This window comes from Magnolia sinica, chromosome 1 (genome assembly GCF_029962835.1).
Source record: "Magnolia sinica isolate HGM2019 chromosome 1, MsV1, whole genome shotgun sequence".
NCBI lineage: Eukaryota > Viridiplantae > Streptophyta > Magnoliopsida > Magnoliales > Magnoliaceae > Magnolia > Magnolia sinica.
In genome coordinates this window covers 114615325-114639161 of record NC_080573.1, presented here as the reverse complement: position 1 = coordinate 114639161, position 23837 = coordinate 114615325, and the positions used below count along the sequence as shown (strand labels likewise).

Genomic DNA, 23837 nt, shown 5'->3' with positions numbered 1-23837 from the left:
CTAATTTTTTGATTGATTGAATTTTTTTTTTAGAAAGAGAAGAAAGAAGAAAAAGAAGAAGAAGGAAGGAAGTCGAAACTATTTAGCGCATGGTATTAAGTGGTATGAAATTGCATTTGGTCCCATGTGAATTTCATTTGGCATTTTGAGACGACCAAAAGGATTGGGTTAATCCCGATATCACACTATCCAGAGTTAGTAATAAATACCACATGATTCTGGTGGATGTCAAAATCTACTACATCTACGAGCCCTATGAGCCCTGGCCCCACGTTGATGCATGTGTTTTATCCATTTCATCCATTCGCACATGTCCTTTACACATGACATTCAAGTTACACACACACACACACACACACACACACACACACACACATATATATATATATATAGACACACACACACGATTGACACCTTCTATGAAATGTAGTTCCCCTATGAGCCCTGGCCCCACGTTGATGCATGTGTTTTATCCATTTCATCCATTCGCACGTGTCCTTTACACATGACATTCAAGTTATATATATATATATATATATATATATATATATATAGACACACACACACGATTGACACCTTCTATGAAATGTGGTTCCAATCATAGGCTTTAATTAATAGTTTATTTCTTAATGGAATGTTTTGAATACTATGGTATTTCCAAACATACAATCATTGTGCAATAATAATATTACTTTCATCTAATGCAATTTCATACTATTTAATTTTGCGGTGTAGATTCATTTTATTTATTTAATATTTTTATTTTCTAGAAAAGAAAAAGAAAGATATATTGAAGGTATCTTTTAGGTATTTTTTAATAAAAATTATCTGTTTTTCAAAAAAAAAGAAAAGAAAAAAGAAGAACAAATAGTAGAGGCATTTTCCAAAACTATCACAGGCCTAGATAAAAAAAAGATTTAAAAAAATTTCTCATCACACTTTGGTAATAAAACACTTCAAAAAAAAAAAACAAATCTCCACTGTTAAATGGTACTTAGTTTACCATCGGGCCACGGACTGGTCTAAACGTATCCAAATTTGCTCAAACTGGTCCCAGCCCGAATTCAAGTCGGGTTGAAACGTCAACCCAAACCGGACCCGAGAACCATTGCAACCCAACACTTCTAGGGTTAGGTCAGCCCTCCCGACACCTGCCCTCGCTGCTGGAGCGGAAGAGCGGCTGCCGTTCAGGTACCCTTTATAAAAGACGTCGATGGCAATCCGTAAATCCCATAATTTATAATGGCATTTCCATAACGGCATCGAGAAAAGGAAAAAGTAAAAAGCTCGGGGGATCTTTACTGCCCTGCCGTGTCGCATAACAAGCCACCATCTCTTCAACCTTCCATAGCCATCTGGTCCGTCCGTGACATCCACCTTTTCAATCTCCGCCGTTTATTTCTTCCTCGTTTACCCCGAAATCTTCTCGGTCTATTTAATGCTGTTAGGGTTTCTATATCTCTGTTATAATCTCCACCCTCCGATCCAAATCCAACGGCTAAAAACGATCGAAGTCCCCGCACTAAAATACCAATATTTTTTCGTTTCTGTAAATTTCTATTATTTTCACGTCTAAACCCTAGAAACTCTCGTGAAATCGAACAAACCCTAGTTCTCTCCTCGAACTGCCACAGAAAATTCGAAAAAGACCGAGAAATTTATCGATTCCACGTCCAGGGCCCCAGATCCCGACACTCTCCTCTCCCATCCGCGGGAAAAATTTCCTTTTTTCGGGCGTTTTTTAATCCAGGTATGTGGTTTTTCCGCCGTTTCTGCTGATCGATTGGGGCTTTTTTCGAAATCTTGGTGAAAATGGATTTTGATCGATTTTTAAACGCTTCGGGATCTGATTCGGCTGTTATTTTTGATCGGACCCATGAAATTTTGATTCCAGATCTGAAATTTGGGCTTCGGTTCTTGGAATATGTATGATGGATGATGAAAATCGGGGATTTAGGTCTTGTAGATGGAAGTTTCCGAAATCTCTGAGAAATCGAGGTCTTTGGATCTCCAAAGCCTCTATGGTGAGAAACCTAGGGTGTCCGGTGAGAAGTCAAGGACCGAGAATGGTCGGGAGGAAATCAGGGCTCTGAAGCGCAAGCGTCGTTCGTCTTCCCCAGCGAAGAAACGAAGAAAGGGTAGAAAAGAGGTTTCTCTCCGCACTTTTGCAACTGTCGTTTCGGACAGTAAGAAGGGTTCAAATGCGGTGGGCCACAGTGGGTCGAATTCCGTACCGTTGAAGTTAAGCGGGTTTGTGTTGTATGGGAAGAATCGGGCTAAGAAGAAGAATGGATCGGTCTTGGGGGATGGCAATTTGAAGAATTCGAGTAGTTTGAATAATGTTTCACATGGTTTGGGTGATAGTGTTATTGTAATTCCAAAGCGTCCTCGAGGTTTCTTTGGTCAGAAGAAATTTCAAAATGATCATGTTGGTAAGCAGGCGGTGAGTTCTCAGGAAATTAGAGCAACCAGTCTTGGTACTGCTTCTAGTCACAAGACCAGCTCTGAAGTTCAGAGAAGTAATTTAAATGGGGATTCGATCGCCCCTGTTCCGTCTTCAACAGGTAAGCGGAAGAAAATTGCTGATGAATTTAAGGAGAATAACTCCATTAGAGCCAATTCGGATTTGTGGGTTAATGGCGAAGATGGTAGTGGAAATTTGGCACCGAAGGTCCGCAGAAATCGTAGGAAGAGGCAGAAACCAGCAGTGGAGATGCAAGCTCATGATATTGAGTTGCCTGTGGTTGCAAATGTTGTTAAGGTTTTCGAAGACATGAAAGAAGATGACGAGGAGAACCTTGAACAGAATGCTGCTAGAATGCTTTCATCTCGGTTTGATCCAAGCTGCACTGGGTTTTCGAGGAACAGCACAGATTCTAAATTACAATCTGCTGATGGGTCATTGTATCCATCATTTTTTCACAGGGAATTCAAGAGTTCAGGCACAAGTGCTTTGGCAGAGTCTGAGTCTGCCTCTGTTGATGCTGCGGGGAGGGTTTTGCGACCAAGGAAACAACACAGACATAGAGGTCTTTTCAGGAGGCGTAGGCGCCATTTTTATGAGATGTGCTCTACAGACCTGGATGCGTATTGGGTTGTAAACCAGAGGATCAAGGTCTTTTGGCCCTTGGACAAGAGTTGGTATTTTGGTGTTGTTAAGGATTATGATACGGTAACCAAGTTACATCATGTTAAGTATGATGACCGTGATGAAGAATGGATTAACCTCCAAAATGAAAGATTTAAGCTCTTGCTACTCCCTGGTGAAGTCCCTTGTAAATTTAATTCGAATAAATCGCGGATGACAGGGAAACAAGTTGATGAAAGTGAAGATGTTAATGGCTTGCATGATAGTTGTACGGGTAACTTTATGGATTCAGAGCCCATTATATCATGGTTGGCTCGGTCAACTCATCGAGTGAAATCTTCCCCACTTGGTATGGGAAAGAAGCAGAAAAGATCCCATGCTGGTAAGAATGTTTTACATCCTACATTGTTAGATAGCTCTGCTAAAACACCAAACAGATGCTTGGCTGTGCCTCTTTCAAGAAAGGATACGGATGAATTATCCATTGGTTCTGTAATGATGGCGAGATCTGTGGATGGAGAAATTGCTGATAAATCTATCGTAAATAGCAGTGCATGTGCCAATGACAGGAAGCTACCTCTTGTTTATTTCAGAAGGCGCTTCCGCAAGGGACAGCCTGGGTTGGGTAATACATCGGAGGAGAGTTCTGTTGCTGGTTCTGTTACCTTGCTCGCTTCTGTTGCTGACAGTGTGGGGGCTCTGGAAGAATTTGATATTGTCCTTCAAAGTTCCAGGATGAAAGGTTCAAAGCACTCTGATCAGGAGAGTCTGTTGCTATTCGGGGAAACTTTTTCTTTGTCAAAATTGCCTGTGTCTCCAATGGAATTAGAAGTAAAGCTACGACTAAGCCTACCACTTCTACGGGTTCTTAATCTTGTGTTTGGAGCTGAAAACTTTTGGCTGCATAATACTCTTCTGTTGCTTCGGTATGGTACAGTGATGATTGCATGGCCAAAGGTTCATTTGGAAGTGCTTTTCATTGACAACACTGTCGGGTTAAGATATCTATTGTTTGAAGGATGCTTATTGCAGGCTGTGGCTTTTATGTGTTTCATCATGGGTGTATTTCAACAACCAAATGATCGTGGCAAGCATGGAAACCAGCAGGTACCTGTCACTTCTATCAGGTTTCAGCTTTCGGGTTTGCAGGGCCTTGGAAGACAGCTGGTATTCGTCTTCTACAGCTTCTTGGAGCTTAGAAGTTCAAAATGGTTGTACCTTGATAATAAACTCAGAAGATACTGTATAGTCACTAAGGAGCTACCTCTTGCCGAGTGCACATATGGCAACATAATGATCCTTCAAAGTGGAATTGATCAAACTCCAAATACATCAGTTATTGAAGAGCCAGTTTTCTTTAAGGTATTTACGTTTTCTTCCTTCATGTTCTTTCTCTGTTAGCTAGAATCCCTTATTTTATGTGAAAATTTATGCTAGCAATCATGTTGGTTATTCTTGTGTTTTTTGGTTCTCTGTATAATAATTTCTCACAAGCTATTAATCAACAAGAAAAATCCTTAGCAATTGAAACCAGTGTGTGCCTTAGTTGTTAACTTGTGATAATATGCTAGAAACTCGCTGCTATTTTTGTTTTTTTTTTTAATTTTTTGTTTTGTTTTTTTATTTTTATTTTTATTTTTTTATTTTTATAATAAGTCTGTCACAAACTATTTCTTAAAAAAAAAACTCTCACAAACTATCATGCTAGTAAAAGAAAAAAACCGTTGTCAGCAATTGGAATAGCTTGTGGGTGCCTTATTTGTTAATATATGCTAGTAATTTGCTATTATTCCTTTTTTATATAGGGTTCACAGAAGAGGACGAGGCAGGGCATTAAGCACCGGGACTATTCTTCTTGTAAATACGATGAGAAGCGTGGAAGACTACCTCCATTCGTTCTTTCTTTTGCTGCTGCACCAACTTTCTTCCTCAGCCTTCATCTCAATCTGCTGATGAAAAATAATGTTGCTTCCATCAGCTTTCAAAACCGCAACCCAATGTCTTTACGAGGACATCCAGAAAAGTATGATGCAGTGACTGGTGGTGCCTGCTCTTTGGTTGATAATTCTGCAAACCAAGTTTCGGAAACACTAGATCATATGGAGCATTCTTTGAGCCAGGATGCTGCTGCTTCTTCTAGATGGTTGTCTTGTGCACATTCCAAGGTAGAGATGGATGCTCTCTCCATGAACAGAGATGGTGATTGGATAAAGACTTCTCAGAACAATGCTCTCAGTGTGACTGGAACTGCCGTAGGTTTCCAAGATTCACAAAAGAACGAGAGTTTTGAGACTGTCAGTCAACTTGACCAGTGTCCGTGCCATGCAGGATCATGTGGATATGCTGGGATATCATGGTCTTCAGCTCCTGAGGATCTATCTGCACAAGATAAGTCTGAAACTAGATGCCTTTCATGCTTGAATAGCACCAATGTTCAAACTCCAGAACTTGGCCAAACAGATTGTCAACCATTTGACAAGGGAGCGCTATCCACACAACTATGTGTGGCTGACTTGGCCTGGAGCATGAATGACTGCACCATCCGTAGCCCAAACCCAACTGCACCTAGAAGCATATGGCATCGCAACAGACGGAGCTCGTTTTCTTCTTCATTTTCTTATCACTCAAAGACGTGGCCGGACGGAAGGGCAGATTTCGTCCGCAATGGCTGTGTTAATGGTTCGAGGAAGCCCCGAACTCAGGTTTCCTATTTGTTGCCTTTCGGGGGTTATAACTTTGGCTCGAAGCCTAGAAGCCATCACCGGAAAGGACGCCCTTACAAGAGAATCAAGAACGATGGTGTGAAGAGGATATCTGATGGTTTGAGAAGTCCTCAGATATACCCAGAGATGTTATCTTGTGATGCAAATGTCTTGGTCACAGCAGGTGACAGAGGGTGGAGAGAATGTGGGGCCCAAGTCGTACTAGAATCTCCTGATCATAAGGATTGGAGGCTTTTGGTAAAAATTTCAGGGATGACTAGGTATTCACACAAGGCGCACCAGTTTCTGCAGCCTGGAACAACAAACCGTTACACACATGCCATGATGTGGAAAGGAGGAAAGGATTGGATCTTGGAATTTTCTGATAGAAGCCAGTGGAGTCTTTTCAAAGGGTTGCATGAAGAATGCTACAATCGGAATCTTCGGGCTGCTTCAGTTAAAAATATTCCTATTCCAGGGGTTCGTCTTATTGAGGACAGTGATGATAATGCTGTTGAAGTGCCCTTTGTTCGCAGTTCACCAAAGTATTTTCGGCTAGTTGAGACTGAGGTTGACCTGGCTATGGACCCCTCTCGTGTCTTATATGACATGGAAAGCGATGATGAGGAGTGGATTTCAAAATTGAGAAATTCGGATGGTAATGGAACTCAGCTACAAGAGATATCAGAGGAGATGTTTGAGAGGGCAATGGACGTGTTCGAGAAAGTCTCATATGCTCACCAGTGTGATGACTTTTCAAATGATGAAATTGAGTGTTTTATGGATGGAGTTGGTCCTGTGGATGTTATTAAAGCTATCCATGAGCATTGGCGGCAGAAGAGAAAGAGGAAAGGCATGCCTTTGATTCGGCAACTACAGGTAACATTATCTATCTGTCCAACTTTTGGTTTAGGTATAAAGTCAATCTTCACATGCTTGTTTTAGTGGAAGCTTATGCTATTGTGTTCCCTAAACTGGATTTCTTTTTGGTCTGTCTGAGAGTAGTTTTGTGTGTTGGTTGACATTTCTCATGTCAGTTGAGATTGCCAGACGTCTTTTACACAACAAAGGCAAAATAATGCATTATTATGTTTGCTTTGTGTTCCACAGAGTTGGACATGCACGGGCATTTTTGTTAGTTCATATGATGCATAGACATGTCATGTGTATGAGTCAATTCTCAACGTTTTAGACCTTTTCCATGTCATATTTTTTCTCTAATTCCCTGGTTTGAAACTGATCGAGTGACTTCATTATGAATCTATAAGGTTAGAGTACTTCAATTTTTCTTTTTGTTAACCCCTTTTCTACATCTCATGATTTGTTTCCTTCTCATCAGTCATCATCATGCTCATCATAGGGTTGCCCCAGCCGGTGCTACCTGAGCACTTCTTTTTAGTTTTCTGCTGTGCTGCACACTTTGGACACTTGGGCACTCACCGACACCACATTCCACACTTCAGAATCTGTGGACAAAGTGTTGTGGTGATGTCATAAAAAAGTGCCATGTGTTGGACGCTAGGTGTCCATACAGATTCTCCCCAAAGTGTACACTTTCTCCATAAAGTTTACATGCATCTTCTGCAGTTTTTTGGTAAATGTATTTTTCCTCGAGCCAAAGAATTCTCACTCCTTGCATTCTATTGGTGGTGGAGAAACTTACAAATGAACCTCCTCTGAAATTCTAAGTTTATTTTCATTTTTGTCATGCGTACATGGCCCATGTAAGGAAAATCACACGACTTTGTCCTTTTTATTTTGTCTTTGTTTCTTTCACTCTAAGGTTTAAATCTCTTAACAGAACAAATGATGTTCATTTCATTGTTCATGCTACTATTTCTTGTTATGATTATTGCATGATTTCCAGCATTTGTTAATTGATCTTTAAAAAATGACTTATTTTCTTTTTTAGTTCAGACTTATAAATATGGTTTTAATTAGAACCATATGAGATTGCTCTTTTTAAAGTTCCTTTGGTTTTTGTGTCCAACAAAAAAAAATCCCTTCATGTTTTTTCTCAATTTTGCTTTTAATTTTACTTTATTTTGATTTATTCTTAAAAATTTATTCATTTTCATTCCCTGTGCCTAGATTTTTGGAGAAACTATATAAATGGACTACACTGACAACAAAAGTTTATGTTCATTTTTATTATGGGTACATGGCCCATGTAAGGGCACATAACTTGTTCTTTTCGTTTTTTCATTCTCTCTCTAAATGGTAAATATCTTAATAGAACAAGTGATGTTCATTGTGATGTTGATAGATAATTAGATACTACTCTTTCTTGAGATGATTATTGAATGATTTTTTTTGTTTATTAATTGACTAATTCGTTCCCCCCCCCCCCCCCCCCCTTTTAGTTCACTCTTAAAAATGATTTTGATTAGAACTATATGATTGCTCTCTTAAATTTCCTTCAACATATCTACACAGCAAAAAGGTTCTTCATCTCTATGTTTTCATCATTTTCTTTTTAATTTTACTTATTGATTTATTTATTGTAAATTTATTTACTTCTGTTCAGAAGTGTCCCTGTGCCTAGATTTCTGGATTTCGCATACCGGATGCTTTGGGCACTCTTACATTTGGCACATGTGTATACAAGTAACGCTTGTCCTAGCTATTTGGGCTCGGTTTTCATGGGTCCTGTTTAAACAAAAATTCTCATGATTGCTTGGCGATTTTGTGGTATCTCTCTCTATTCTCTATGAGTGTCTGGGCCTGTGCGTCTGTCAACATCATCATTATCATCATTTTGTTGCAGCTATGAATAATCATCATCATCCATCTTCTGCGAGTGTGCATTCTATGGAATGATTGTGTACTTCCTGCTAACATGTCATGAGCCATGGAAGAGCTGGGGCCGATTAGGTACATCACATTGCACAATTCAGGTTGATCTAGCCCTTACATAGTCCATGTCATTGCAATGAATGGAAGGTCAATACCTGACCCAACTTACATGTGTGGCTCGTCTAATGAGTGGATTGTCCTATTTACGTGCCGGGTGATCTAAGGGGCTGTTTGTTTTTTCATTTACCACTGTAAATGGTGGTAAATGAATTATGATAAACCTTTTAATGTTGTTTGGGAAAAACGGATGGGATTGCACGAGTGAAATGTGGGTCCCACCATGATGTATCTGTCTGATTCACGCCATCCATCCATTTTACCAGCTCATTTTAGTTCATGAGCCCAAAAAAATGAGGCAGATTATAAGCTCAAGTGGACCACACCACAGGAAATAGGGTGGATAATGACGTCTACCGTTGAAAGTCTGGAACCTTTCTAGGGCCCACAGTGATGTGTATCAATAATTCAACCTGTTCATAAGGTCAGGCAGACATGGATGAACGGAAAACACAAATATCAGCTCCATCCAAAACTTCTGTGGCTCCAAGGCCTCCAAAGAAGTTTTCAATGGCAGGTGTCAATTCTTTCTATTTCAAGTGGTGTGGTCCACTTGTGCTTTGGATCCTTATCATTTTTTGGGCTCATTCCCTAAAATGAGCTGGTAAAACAGATGGACGGCATGGATCAGACATCACGGTAAGCCCCACAGTCCTCAGTGTTAGCGTCAAAAGGTAGTGGTTGTCAACGTCAAGGGGGTGCTGGCATGACTTACATTGGTAAGTTATAATCACTCTTTTTATCCTCATTTACCACCATTTACATGTGGAAACGGAAAAACAAACGCTTCCTAAATGGCGGTGCCCACTTCTTGTGTGGCTCGGATGTTGTAACTATGACACGTTGGTAGGAACAATGGGGCAGCTCATCATTCTGTGGCTGTACGTGCTCATCCCTCCATTCACATATATGTGTGCGCCGGGCAAAGTTGAAATTTGGTAGGCCAACAACCATGCACATGGCATGACATACCTGCATACTAATTAGAGCTACCAATTTATGGGTCCAATATTGGGTGAAGAATACCTGCAAACTTTGCACGTATTGGTAGATCCAAAATTCCTAATCATCTATTTCTATAAATGACTAAATTTTAAAACAAAATACCTAATACGATAGGAGAATAGTTTATGACACAAGGGGAAGATCTTTAGATACCCTCCTTATTTTGGTTATCTGCGAACTCTTTTCTTCATGTGCGAACTATTCAAATGTAAATGTTTGACCTCATAGCTAAAGTATGATCTCATTAGAAGTAAACAAAAATCTCCATGGTTCAGAATACTTGCGATTGACTTATCCTATGCCTTGAATCCCCCTTAGTCAAAAGCTTCAATTATATGCTGATGAGCTAATAATCCTTAGCACCTTTGTAAGTGCCTTTCTTTTTTTCACCTCAATTGAATCAACACGCCACTGTTTTGAAGATTGGTTATGATGTGGCCATAGTGGCCAACTCTGTTACTCAATACGAGAGGTGAACTGGTCCCATCGAAAAAAAGGTCATACTGGCCATTTTGGCCAATGTAGGCCGATGTGACCATAAAGACCCCCTTTCATTTTTTTTTTTGCCTATCAATTCTCTCCTTTCTACTTCTTTCTTCATTTCAACCATGGAGGAGGCCTAGAAACTCAATCTAGACCAGATTAGATCTATTTTGGGGTCAATTCATATGTTTGAGTGTGATTGGATGAGTCGAAGAGGAATGGACCATTTCGGAAGAAATCGGAAGGGGTAAATGATTACCTTTTTTCCTTTTGTTTTTTTCATGTTACTTTTTTTTTTTTTTGTTGTTGTTGTTGCCGTAAAGCCTATTTGGTTGACTTTCAACAAGTCAAGTGAAATGCAACATTCTTATCAAAGAATGTTAGATGTTAAAAACATTAAAAAGTCAATAGATTTTGGTGTTTTACGCTTGTTCCTTTTTCTTGTTGATTTTTTCAAATATGTTTAAGAAAAAAATACAAGAAAAAATTGATCAATGCCGGTCTAATACTCCCCAACATTCAATGCATGTTAAAAACATAAAAAATGATAGATTTTGGTGTTTTATAATTGTTCCTTTTTCCTAGTAAGTTTTAAAATTTGTTTGAGAAAAAGGGAGAAAAAACTTATTGTTGCCAATCTAATACACCCCATGTCGTATAGTTTTTGGTCCTAGGCCGAAGATTGACACTTTGAGAGGGGAAGATTTGTTTGAGAGAGAATTGAGAGGACGATGTTAGAGCTTTGAAGCGAGCAAGAGGAGGATTGAGATGCGGAGTATTATAGCAAGAGGAAGATTCGTTTTGAGAGGAGGTAGCTTTAAAGAGGAGCCACGGAGAGGGAGACAAGTAGAGAGGCTCGACGAGAGTGAATCTCCGAGGGAAAGATGGAGAACAATGGGGGCGCTACGTGAGTGGGGGTTAGGAGAAGAGGGGCAAAAGTACCCAGATAAGCAGAGGTAGAGGAGAGGGGTGTACTGGCTACGCGTAGCATGGGAGGGTTAGTTAATGGGAGATGGGGTGAAGTTGGGAATTGGGTGGTGGAGGATAGTGATGGGTGTGGTTAGGTAAGAGAGGCTGCTAGGGTTCTTCAAATGGGGGAAGGTAGTAAGGCATATATTGTTAAGGAAGACCCCTCAACAGGTGATAGGGGGTGGACTGTGGTTGGCTTGAAGAGAAGACCTACTACGAGAGGAAAGGCCAAGGGTGTTGGTGGCTTCCTTTTGGAGCTTCCGACTCTTTTTAAGGAAAAATTCCTAGTGCGATGGGTGGAGGCGCAGTTCAAGGAGTTTTTTGGGGAAATAGAGGAGGTAAAGGATGTGGTGCTGCCAAAAATTTGTTTTTCCTCAAGACCATGAGGATTCGCATTTGTGCAGATTGCCACTCTAGGTGTTGTGAGCAATGTTGTTGCTGCCCTAAATAATAGGAGTTCGGCGAGAGGAAGCTCTCCATCCGGAAGGATTGGTACGGGCCATAGGTGGTGAACGGAGTGAGTCGTAGGAGGGAGAAGGAGAGGAGGGACGATTGGTGGTTTGAGAGGAAGAGGCTAAGAAGGTAGATGGGAGCAAGTGGCCTTCGAGTCTTGGGAGCTTGTGGTTCTTGTTCTTATCAAGATGTGGCGGCGACATGCTATATGGATGAAGAGGGTGGTTGCACAACCAAGGCAGTGGAAGAGTCACAGTTGGAGACTGGGAGTTGGATATAGAAAAAGCTGGCAAGCGATGTGCCGTTGGTGGGGGTAAATCTGGGGGTGGTGACCCATGCTTACTAGGCTCTGCAATGAAGACTGGTGGTGGTGTTGAAGGAGGATGGGTCAATGGCTAATTTGGCATATTGATATTTTTTCCTATTGCGAGTTGTATGAAGAAGATATGATGCTTCACCCCATGAGTTCCAATGAGATGTGGATTTCCCTGAAGCCTATCAAGAATTTGGATAAAAGTTATCTTTGTTAGTTCCTTGTTCAAGGAAGGACGGGTGGAGTCCATTGGGAGGTGGTTCGACTAGTTGGCGTTTGGGGTGGAAGAGTTCTAGGTCCAACCATGGGGGCGTCCACTTGAGCTTTGGTTTGTATACGTGTTTTCAAGGAGTTGGGTTCTTGCTTGGGGAAGGTGGTTGTAGTAGATACGACATTGGTGGCTTGCTCAGAGCTAAGAACAACTCAAATTTGTACAAGGAAGAAAAGATTCGAGAACGGAGGTTAGGTGCAAGAAGCAGTTTGAATGAAGGAGAGCCCAATTTGCCAGCTCTTGCAGACCATCCACATAGCTGGGGATGAGGGTTAGGGAGGTAGGTGGAGGCAAATCGTTGGATGAAGCGACACGTGCTAGCTCTAAGGGATGAGGTAGCTGGAGGGTCTCTTCGTGATGCTAGGTGGTGTGCTCGAGGGACTATAGATTGTTGATGGTCAAGCTAGGTGGCAGATGCATAAGGTTCGGAGATGCTCATTTGATGACTTGGGACACGTGGCAGGAGGGGACGAGGAGAGAGGAGGCAGATGTTGACAACGTATTGGTTTGAATCCCTGGTGTTGTCATGAGAGGCTCGAGTGACGGTTCCGAGGCTCTTGCATGGTTAGGCTTGGGACGACGTCAAGTTTGGGGCAGGCTTTGGTAGTGGTAGAGGTGGTCATCTCGTAATGTGTCTAGGTGCGTGAGTGTGTTGAGCATGGCATGCTAAAACGGTTGTGGCCATGGTAACGATCATAACCATTATACATTATGGGGTCGAAACAATCGTTAAAGAAAAAATGACAACGGTCTTGTAACAGCCATGTAATGACTTCAAAATGGATTTTTTTTTTTATTTTTAAAAGACTGTAATGGCTGTTATGGGGGCCATTATGATCACCATTACCGTTATGGAACACCTTGGTTCCGAGTGGCTTGGTCATGCAGTTGCCTCAAGCATGCGAACCTTTTGCCTCCGTCGGCATGAGAAAATCTTCACTTATTTGATCCCACATGCGAAACCCCCTTTTCTTTGGGAAATGGTCAATTCCAACAAAAGGTCGAAGGGAGTTACATTAAGAGCAATGGGCTCTGCCTTCCTCTTGCTCTCTTTGTTGATGTTTCCCTGTCCTTTGCTCTAAAGATGTTCAGATGGGAGAGATGTTCAAATTAACTCCCATCAATAGGTGATCTATTCCAGTTTTGCCAATGAGTTGTGATGATCGAGCTAATGAAGACATGGTGGAACTTGCGTTGGATATGGCGAATCAAGATGGATGGCCTCCAGAAGGTACAATTAGGGTAAAGGGTGGGGGTGGTTTCAGACAAATGGGGACTTACTCTAGATGAGGTGTTAGATGTTTCTCCCCTTCAGGAGGCCATAATTGATGGTGGGGAGGAGGCTTTTCCAATTGGTTCTTTGTTGCATCAAAAGCTCTTACTTGTCAAGAACAGTGGGGGATTTGTCCATGGCGTGAGGAATGAGACAGATTAAGGAAGCATTATGGCATGTTGAGAGGTTGGGGGGAGTGACATTCAAGGACAAGGACATAGACCTCCTTGCCTTGTTCTAGTTTGTGGAGGAGAGGAGAGCTCTGAAGGAGTCTCGCAATTTGGGAAAAACCCAAAAGCTTTCTAGAGGTAGGACAAATCTAGGGTCTCCTCTCCTCAATCAACTACGAAGTTGGGTCATGCGACAAAAGCATGAAGGGCAATGGGGCTCGTAAAGTATGTCAATGAAGGTTATATGTTGGAACGTCAGGGGTCTAGGGTTTATGGGGAAGAGGCGTCTAGTGAGGGATGTTTGTTCTCGAGTTAAGGCTTAACTATGTGTTGCGAGAGACTAAATTGGTGTCGGTTGACAACGAGCTAGCGGACTCCATCTGGGGTGGGTTGTAGAAGGATTGGGTGGCCTTTAATGCTGTCGTTTTTGCTCGAGGGATTCTCATCCCTTCTAGTTCCTCTATGTGGAAGACGGTGGACTCATGGTGTGGCTCATTCTCAATCTTTGTCTTGCTTGAGGAGGTCTTTAGGCTTTGAGTGGGTCCACTAATGTCAATGACTTGATTTCGTGCTTGTTGAGGTCCTCATTCTAGGATGAGCTGGATGCGGTTCGTGGTAGGTGGCATCGGCCATAGTGCGAGGAGATTTCAACATGATAAGGTTTTCCTTTGAGGGGTAAGGAAGTTGAGATGGATTCCATTCTTTCGGGTATTCAGGCCTTTGACTTTTAAAGAAGTGCAGTGAGGCTATGGAGGAGGTGATGAGCATGCTAGCCAACCTTGCTTCTAAATATTCTAAGCGCCTCAAGGAAGAAGAGATCAAATGGTGGCAATGATCTCGGGCGAAGAGATTGAAAGGGGACAAAAATACCAAGTTTTTCCATAGAATTGCTAGTGCGCGGGTAAGGAACAATAGTATCGACAATGTGATAGTTGATGGCAATAGGATTGCGGAAAAAGAGTCGGGTTTGCTACTCTATTATAAGGTTTTCCAAGGAGTTGGTTTTGGATGAGAGTTGGATGTGGCCATTGTTAGATAAACCTCACCTTTAACCATCTCTTGTTGAAGGTGGCCGAAGGTCTTAAAAAGCCATTATCTGAGGAGGAGATTAAACCCACAACATGTTGGGTGGGGACAAGGATTGCGCTAGGATGGATTTTTGTTGACATTCTTCTAGGTTTTTTTTTTTTTTTTTGGGGGGGGGGGGGAGGACATTGTTACTAGGGTCTTGTTTTGGTTCAAGCTTGCAGCATTTTAGACCCATAAGCCTTATAGTGGGTCCCTGCAAAATTCTCTCCAAAATCTTAGCCTCTCGATTTAAGGCAATGTTAAGTCAGGTCTTCAAACCTTAAGGCGCATTCGTAGCGAGAAGGTAGATTTTGGAAAGTGCTTTAATCGCCCATGATGGCTTGGATTCATGGTACCGGGAGAGGAAAAAGGGTATCATTTGTAAGTTGGATATTGAGAAAGTTTACAATCATGTGAGTTGGAGCTTCTTGGATTGTATGTTGGGGAGGGTGCAATGTGGTAAAAAATGGAGAAGATGGTTTCAAGAATGTGTGCGATCAGCTAGATTTTCCGTTTTCGTCAATTGCTCCCCCAAGGAATTCTTTCGCGCTGTGAGGTCTATGGTAGGGTGATCCTTTGTCCCCCTTGCTTTTTGTGGCGGCGGCTGAAGCCTTAAGCAAAATGTTGGAAAGGGGCTAGTCAATAGGTTTGTTAGTGGCTTTAGGGTGGAGAATGCTAACTTCAACATTTCGCACCTCCAGTTCGCTGATGATACAATCTTTTTTCATGACAGATATGCTGAGATGGTGGATAATCTTAAGAAGTTTATGAGGTGTTTTGAGGTGGTGTTGGGAGTAAAAGTCAACATTCTCAAGAGCGAGATGATGGATAATTGTACATTCAAAGAAGGTTGGCGGACGTCTTCATGTTTTGGGTTGGGTCTCTTCCTTCGTCTTATCTTGGGCTTTCCTTGTGCATTGGCAAACTGGCCAAACACTTGTGGGACAAGGTAAAGATGGTGGAGAGGAGATTATCAAGGTGGAAGAGTTGTCATCATTCTCTAGAAGGTAGACTTATGCTAATTAAAGAAGCTTTGTAGAACCCACAATCTATTTTATTTCATTGTTCAAATATCTGAAGGAGTTGGTGTAGAGATTGGATAGATTGAGGCAAGATTTCCTAATTCCTATGGAAAGTTTTTGATATCAAGAAAAAAAATTCACCTGCTTAAGTGAGAGGAGTTGTGTAAGCTGTACTAAGGAAGGGGTGTAGGGATAAAAGAAGTGTTTTTTTTTTTTTTTTTTTTACACGCACACACCCCACACACTCACGCTAGTGGAATTTCACCACCTATGGGCACTCGAACCCTTGACCGGGAGTTGAAACTCCTAAGAGTCTACCACCCGAGCAAGAGTAAGGACCCAGGGATAAAAGAAGTTGGAGCAGACAAACCTAGCTTGACTTGGGAAATGGCTTTGGAGGTTTAGGGTGGAACAAGGGATGTGCCGGATGGAGGTAGTTGCTTGAAAATATGGGGTCTAAGGAGGTGGGTGGTGGTTGAAGGATTCCTCCTTATAGCCGCCAGGGTGTGGAAAGCGGTTTGTAGAGTAGCGTTATGTTCAAGGAGCGGGTTAGGTTCTCTTGTGGTGATGGGTAGAGGATTCGATTCTAGCAAGATCTGTGGGTTGGTGAGAGACCCCTTTAGGAGGAGTTTCTATCGATTGCTTCTTTGGTGTTGGATCGGGATTCTCTATTGCAAGATGCTTTTTGTCTCTGGGGGTTCTGTTGTGTGGTCTTCCCATTGTGGTTTAGAGGTAGTTTGTTCGGGAAGGCTCAGTTAGATCTTAGATGTTGTTTCATGGGTCAATTGTATTGAAGCCCCCAACCTTAGTGATTGGTCTGTGATAGCTGGGTTGTTTTTGTAGCTTTTTGCCTTTTGTCACTTCCTAATAAAAGTTCTTTACCTTTCAAAAATAAATACATAAATAAATCAGAACCTTCCATTGAACCTTGCTGCCGGAGAAGGTAGTTTTTGATATACCCCGTTTCATCTCTAGATATTCGACTCTGAAGGCCTAGATTACCCACTTGATGTTGTGTCCACATTTAACTTTCAACAACCAACAGGCAGCCTCTATTTTTTTCTCTGCTTGAATTTGGACTGCCACCCAGTGCTCGAAATATCTCCGATATTATCTTTATCTCTAGCTCAGCGATATTGATAACACTGGTAGCAATACCGATAACGCTGGTAGTATAGGAAATTCTAGGTATTAGCAATGTATCGCTAAGTATCGCCAACGCATCAATATCGCTAATAGAATCGCAAATATTTTCAACTATGTAAATTCTAGGTGTCGCTTGTATTGCTAATGCATCAATATCGCTAATGTATCGTCAATATTTTTGACTATGTAAATTTGAGGTAATGCTTGTATCATAAGCAAGGTATCCCAAATTGGTTACGTTTCGGCCGTAGTGGCCGATACGTAACAGTAACGGCATCAACCGTTACGCGATTCGGCCCCGAAGCGGGGCATCTCTGTTTTTTGGGGTAACGGCCGTTATGGCCCATAACGGGCGTTACGGTACCGTAACAAACATTACGGTCCATAACCCTAAAGAAAAATGAAAAAAAAAGGGTAAAAAAAAGGAAAAAAAAAACATTCCTTTTTTTTTTTTTTTTTCTTTTCTTTTCTTTTTTTCTTATTCTTATTCTTATCATGGGGCTGCGGCTGCGGCTGCGGCGGCAGCAGTTGTTGCTCTTCTTCTTCTCTCTCTCTCTCTCTCTCTCTCTCTCTCTCTCTCTCTCGGTTCGGTTCCCTCTCTCTTCTTTCCCTCTTTTCTTTTCATTTCCCTCTCTCTTCGTTTCTTTTGCGAGAAAAAACGAACGGAATTTTTTTTAATTTTTTTATACAATCTGCAGTGCACGCTGCATAGTGCACACACTATTTTATTACGTGGGGTGGGGCCCACCTTGATTTATGTATGGTTAATCCATGCCATTCATAATTTTTCAAGTTCATTTTAAAGCATAATCCTTGAAATGAAGGGATCAAAATCTCAATTGGACTGGGATTGAATGCCCACTGTTAAAATCTTCTTAAGGCCCATTTTGTGATCCACCTAAGATTTGGATCAGCCTCATTTTTTGGTCCATGCCATGAAATAAGTGGGCAAAAAGGATGGGCCACATGGATATACAACAAATGCATTGAGGTGGGCCCCACTTTTAAAGGCATGCTCACTAGTGGTCCACCGAAGATTTAAATCTACCTGAATTTTTTGACCATGCCTTAAAATGAGTTGGCAAAATGGATTGATGGCATGGATATACAAATATATCGAGGTGGCCCGCCTGGCCCACTAGTGGTCCACCTAAGATCTGGATTTACCTATTTTTTTTTTCCAATACCTTAAATGAGTGGACAAAACGGATGGATGACATGTATATATAATACATAATCGAGTGAACCCCATGTACATGGCCCTAAAAATTTATACATGAGGTATATATCAACTCAAAATTAACCAATTAAATTTTGGGACCATTGTTGCTAAGTCACAATCCCAAAATTAAATTGTTTGAACAATTTTCACTAGTAGTTTGTAGACACTTGTTTTTTGAAATAGGACCATTTGATATTTTTCATTTTTCATTGTCCAATAAATGTCCACCAATCCATTAGTGGGATAAGTGCCAATAGATTGCATTAATTTGAGGCTAGCTTAGGGCATCAAACGGTCCGCTAATCAGCTCCGAATTGACAATACTATTTACCCTAATTTAATTAATTAATTTATTTTTTAAAGATTATTGAGGAAAATGATATCAAATTGTTAGGTATATGAATTACATAATAGGATACAAAAGTCCCTAAATCTATATATTGAATTGAAATGTATGTGAGTCACGAAGTATGCAATGCACTAGCACAATAAATAAAAGGAAAACTTGAAAATATAAAAGGTTTGCAGTTAATTCTAGGTTTTCAGGTTCATAAATCCATCAGACAGCCCGATATAGCATTCTCACCAAAGAGTGGACCGTTTCACCACCATAAACATGTTCCAAATTATAAATGAATGCATATTTGGAATACTTAGAATATTCCGGATTTAATCCATATTTTTTCATATTTTTTTGGCAAAAAAAATAAAATGCATCGTTATGGCCTGTTACGCCCCCATATCCGTATCCGTATCGGTGGGCACCGTTACACCAACCGATACCGATACGGAATACCTTGATCATAAGTGTATATCGATGATATTTCAATAATACCGCCAACGTATTGATATCATCAAAATTTTGTTTATTAAAAAAATTTTTATTTCAAAATTTTTTCATGGGCGCATGGTTGTATGTAGTGTTCAATCTGTCATTGATAATATTGATAATATCTCGATATTATCGATATCGCAACATGCGCGATATTGAGACCACAATCTTTTGTTTTCTTTCCAATTGTTGATGATTTCTTGGTGAAATATCATGCGTTGTTGATATTTTGCAATATCGATGGATGTTTGGATAGAAGGTTGGATGGTTAAATAGGCTGGATGAGAGGGTTGGACTGATTTCTTACAACAACATATGCTTTTAAGGCCCCATTAAATGGAAATTTGTTATGTATGCATTCTTTTTTCAATTTTTTTATTTCTAAATATGCTAATATGTACATTTTAGCATCTCCTGAAGTTTCGCTGAAAATTCCACCATTTTTGCCATGTTTCCTCGCATTTCTGGTTATCGGCGACATCGATATTGTTTCTGTATCCCTAGCCAGTGAAACTTGTAGCGATACCGATAGTTCGAACACTACTGCCACCTACCTATCTATTATCCTTTTCAGATCCTGCAAATCCCAATTATATCCTTGGAATTCCCTTTTTGTGATTGCCAACTTACTCTTTGCTTTTGATTGTCTGCTACCTCCAATGGGATATCAACACCTTCAAATGTCTGGTTGCTTTGTTCTTTCAAATGCTCCATGCATTGCAAAAGGAAGTTTTTTTTTGCCTCCCTTAAGTTGTTGTTGTTGCTTTCTTGGAATTTTTCTGTCAAATATCATGCGTTCTTAATGCCAATAAAAAAATTTCCAAGTTCCCAACTGTTGAAGCGGAAGTCATCATCAAATTTTTTTTTTTGGCATCATCAAATGGACAGGTAAAGAGATGGTCAGTGGTCCAAATTCGCTGTTGAAAACAGAGAGGGAATATTGTCTAATTGGTGTGTTCATGCGTCATTGACAATGGGGCTCCAACCTCAATGTTATTCACTTAAGGCTATTATGGCTATCGTGCAAATGTGCACACACAATCACAAGCTTAAGTTTGATTTAAAACAGTACTGTTGCACGCACAAACTTAAATTTGATTTATCAAAGTATTTTCTGGTCTTGTTACTCTGCAAATAACAACTCACATTATGTCTTAGCCTGTTTTTGGAATTGCATGGTTTCTTTCTGTTATGACTGTCTTGGTTTACATAAGCTCAATGTTGAAGTGGATTGTTCTAGTCGCAACAGGTTTTTTCTTGTTTTCTCACTTGAAGAACATCAAATTTGCTGTTTTGTGTGTCTATTCAGCTGGGAAGTCTGTCGCGTGTTTTGTATGATGCAGTTGAATTGAACTCTTTTTGTTTGAGAATTTTCCTGGCTGGCCTAAATTCTTCTAAAGGGACCAAAATGAGCTAGATAAGTTGCAGAAGTCTGCTCTAGTCTAATTTTCTTGCTCCAAATCACTTCTTTTGATTTTCCCGATCTCTCATTTTGTTGGTCTGCTCTTCAGAGCTGATGAATTGCATTTTGTAACCCTTCTATGTCAGAGATGCCATGCTTTTCTGGGTATTACAGTGGATTAAAAACTTGAGATCTGGAACTCTGGCACATCATTTTAAAGGGTCCTTGCGACATGGCAGGGTCCTAGAAGTATTTGATTGGTTGCTATATTAGGTTGGGGGAGAGCCAAGCAAGGATGGTTTACATGAGAACTATTGAAACATGGAATCCAATTTTCAAGTGGATATCTCATATTCCTCTCACAATATTGGCCTAGCCTAACGATTGCTAGGCCAATATTATGGGCAGAGCATAACAATCGCTGCTTTAGCGACTTCCTCAGTCTCAGCCGTGGGAGTGTTCTCTGGAGTGCTAGTTCTGTTTCGGGATTGGGCTCCATAATGCTGTTTTTGACGGGTTTGGCTGCCGTGGGGCAGCTTTTTGTAGTTTTGGTTTTCTCTTGTTTCGCGTAGTTTGTTTTTCTGTGCTCTCTTTCCCTGTAGTGTTTGTTCTGTTTGTTTCTTTCAATAAAATTTCCATCTTTCAAAAGAAAAAGAAAAAAATATTGGCCTAGCTTTTTGTGCCAAGAACCCAAAATATGGAAAAGTGTAATGATTGGTTGGTGGAATCCACCTTTTTCTTTGCTATCCAAACAACACAAAATGCCATATCAAAGAAAAACCCTTTTCCATTGTTCGTCATGGAATCCATGGTTTCCAAACATTGCCTTAGGGTGTTGACCTGTTTCACTGTGTAGATTTGAAAGCTGTACTTGCAACATCAGCAGAATAGCTGCTTGATTTCACTGTCACAGAAAACTGGGAGTCAATGTGCTTTATTCTTCACTTGATCCCTCAAATCTATTTTCATACTTGTTTCAGCCTCCATTGTGGGAGCGGTACCAGCAGCAACTAAAAGACTGGGAATTGGCAATGAGCAGAACACATTACTATTCCAATGGGTGCAAGGAGAAGGCAGTGCTGGCTGAGAAGCCTCCTATGTTTGCTTTCTGTTTGAGACCACGGGGTTTGGAAGTGCCGAACAAGGGTACAAAGCAACGATCACATAGGAAGTTCACAGCCATTGGGCAGTATGGTGCTTTTTCAAGAGACCAGGATGGTCAAGTCTTCGGTAATTTCTTCCCTCAGTTTTATTTAGAACCGCCTCATTACTTTCTACTTTGGTAGTTTATAATCTTTCTATATTTGCTTTCATGGTACCAGGCAGAAAGTTAAATGGGTTTGCTGCTATGGGAGATGAGAAGGCTTTAGTTGCTGTCCAGAGCCATGAATCTTTGGAAGTTTCCCCTCGCCTTCAATTGTCTTCAAGATCATCACCTAGGGATGCAGCTGTCCCGGGAATTCTGTCAATGAGCAGTGACAGGTCAGAGAGAAACCAGTATCCGAAGCTCCAAAGAAATAAATCGAAGAAAATGGGCGTGCATCTGGCTCCCACAGATCCTCAAATGGTGCTGACATCATATAATCAAAGGTCAATGGTTAAGAAAAATGGAGTCAATCGCTGGAATATGGGCATGCCGGAATGGCCTACCCTGAGGCAGTTCCAACCCGATGGGTTTCATAGGCAGAGAGTTGACCAGTTAGGTGGTTCAGAATTTGATGAGTTTAGGTTGCGGGACGCATCGAGTGCAGCTCAGCATGCATCAAACATGGCGAAACTCAAGCGGGAAAAGGCGCAGAGGTTGATGCACAAGGCTGATGTTGCACTTCACAAGGCTGTGGCTGCACTTACGATTGCAGAGGCGATGAGAGCTACCGAGGAAGACTTAATTGGTGATGGGTGAGTTGACAGCGAAATGGAGACATCTTGGGCATGAATATAGCTGGCAGCATCAAGCATTGGCTATAGATCTGGTGGCCGGAGGCTCTTGGGAGACGTTGGCTTGGGTGTTTTTGCTTGCACGAAGCTCTGCTTAGTTGAGGTGTGGTTTAACCGGGGGATGGTGCTTGTTTTCGTCATTAGTGATGGATTCCAAGTGAACTTTTGACATGGCGGCTGTGTGGAAATGGAAAGAGTCATCGTCGGTGCGGTTTTGATGTTCGGAAAACCATCGACCATGGGGGCATGCTTTTTCCCTCTAGGTAGTATTCTCCATGCGAAAAAGGGGGGTTGGGGTAGAGTTTTGGTTGCTAATCTTTGTACAGAATTTTTTTCTCTTTCTTTTTCTCCTTTTGTTCTTCCTCCCTTTTTCCTTTACCTCATTTTCAAAGTGTTTGCCGATAATAGAGCAATTGGCCCAAATAATACAACACCTGCCGAATCCGACTCCATTTGTCTCTGAACTGAACTGTGAAACTCTCATTCAGTGGATGATGATGATGGTGTATGAAGGACCATATGAAGCCTATGAGAGGATGATCTTGCAGATTTGTATCTCGGGTCCGTCTATTCCATCGTACAAGGAAAAAAGTTGAGGAGGAAAAAAACCCTGTAAGTATCTGTATAACATCCCAACAGAGATAGAATCTCAATGTTGTTGCAGTCTCTTGCCTGCTGGTTTTGGAGTTGTGGGGAATGCTCGAGTGGGTTATGTGGTGGTCATTTCTGCCATCATCTTGAGTGACTTTGCTGGACTGTCTTTTTAGGTTGCCAAAACCCATTTACATCCATTTTACATGTGCAGGGTCGGTTATGTAATAATATCTGAATCCTGCAGCTATAGAAATTTACTTACCGAATTGTACTTTACATGGTATGTAGGCGTGGCTCCCTCTGTAGCTGGAACCATTCAGCCCCATGTAGGGGTGCAACATGGGTGGGTTGGGTTGAGGGTCTACCTGAGCCCCACCTGACCTCAGGAAGTCCCAACTAGCAAACTCTACCCAACCCGACCCAAATATGATTATTTCTTATCTGACCCAAATTTGCTCAAGGTTGGGTCAACAAGGTTCTCGAACCCAAGTTGTGGCCTTAATCCGGTGGGGTTCCCCATGGCGTGGGGTACCCCGTTCCGTGGCTTGAAAGCAGACAGTAAAAACCGAACGACTGATGCTGGTTGCAAAGCAAGCTGTGGTTTATTAATTGGATTGTTAGAAACATTGTTTATGTTAAAAAGCTGGAATTTGTTTATTGGATGGTTAGAAATTGCTGAGGGTAGTCTTTGCACTCCAACTCAGCCATCGCAGACCCCCATGTGATGGCTCGTGTCCTTTTCTATCAGCTGGTTTAATATTTTTACTATGGTTCGTGTCCTTTTGTATCAGCTGGTTTAATATTATTGCAATGGGTTTTACGGAGGGGGCTGTTTGTAGGTACTCCTAATAAACATTGCATAGCAAGTGCAATTTACGATGGTGTGGGACCATTTGCGGACGTCTGATCTGCTTTTGCCCAGATATGAAGATATTGCCCACCAATTTGAAACGCCCCCAAAAGAAGGAAAAAA

At 41.3% G+C, this 23837-nt stretch overlaps 1 protein-coding gene across 1 annotated transcript; it reads left to right on the top strand.

The window, feature by feature from the left end:
• Positions 1-1260: 1260 nt before the first annotated feature.
• LOC131254847 (uncharacterized) lies at positions 1261-23140 on the top strand. Its single transcript, XM_058255549.1, has 5 exons — positions 1261-1750; positions 1895-4450; positions 4894-6669; positions 21313-21562; positions 21655-23140. Exons 2-5 carry the CDS (start codon positions 1967-1969, stop codon positions 22233-22235), a joined length of 5091 nt encoding a protein of 1696 aa, XP_058111532.1. The 5' UTR covers positions 1261-1750; positions 1895-1966; the 3' UTR covers positions 22236-23140.
• Positions 23141-23837: the final 697 nt, after the last annotated feature.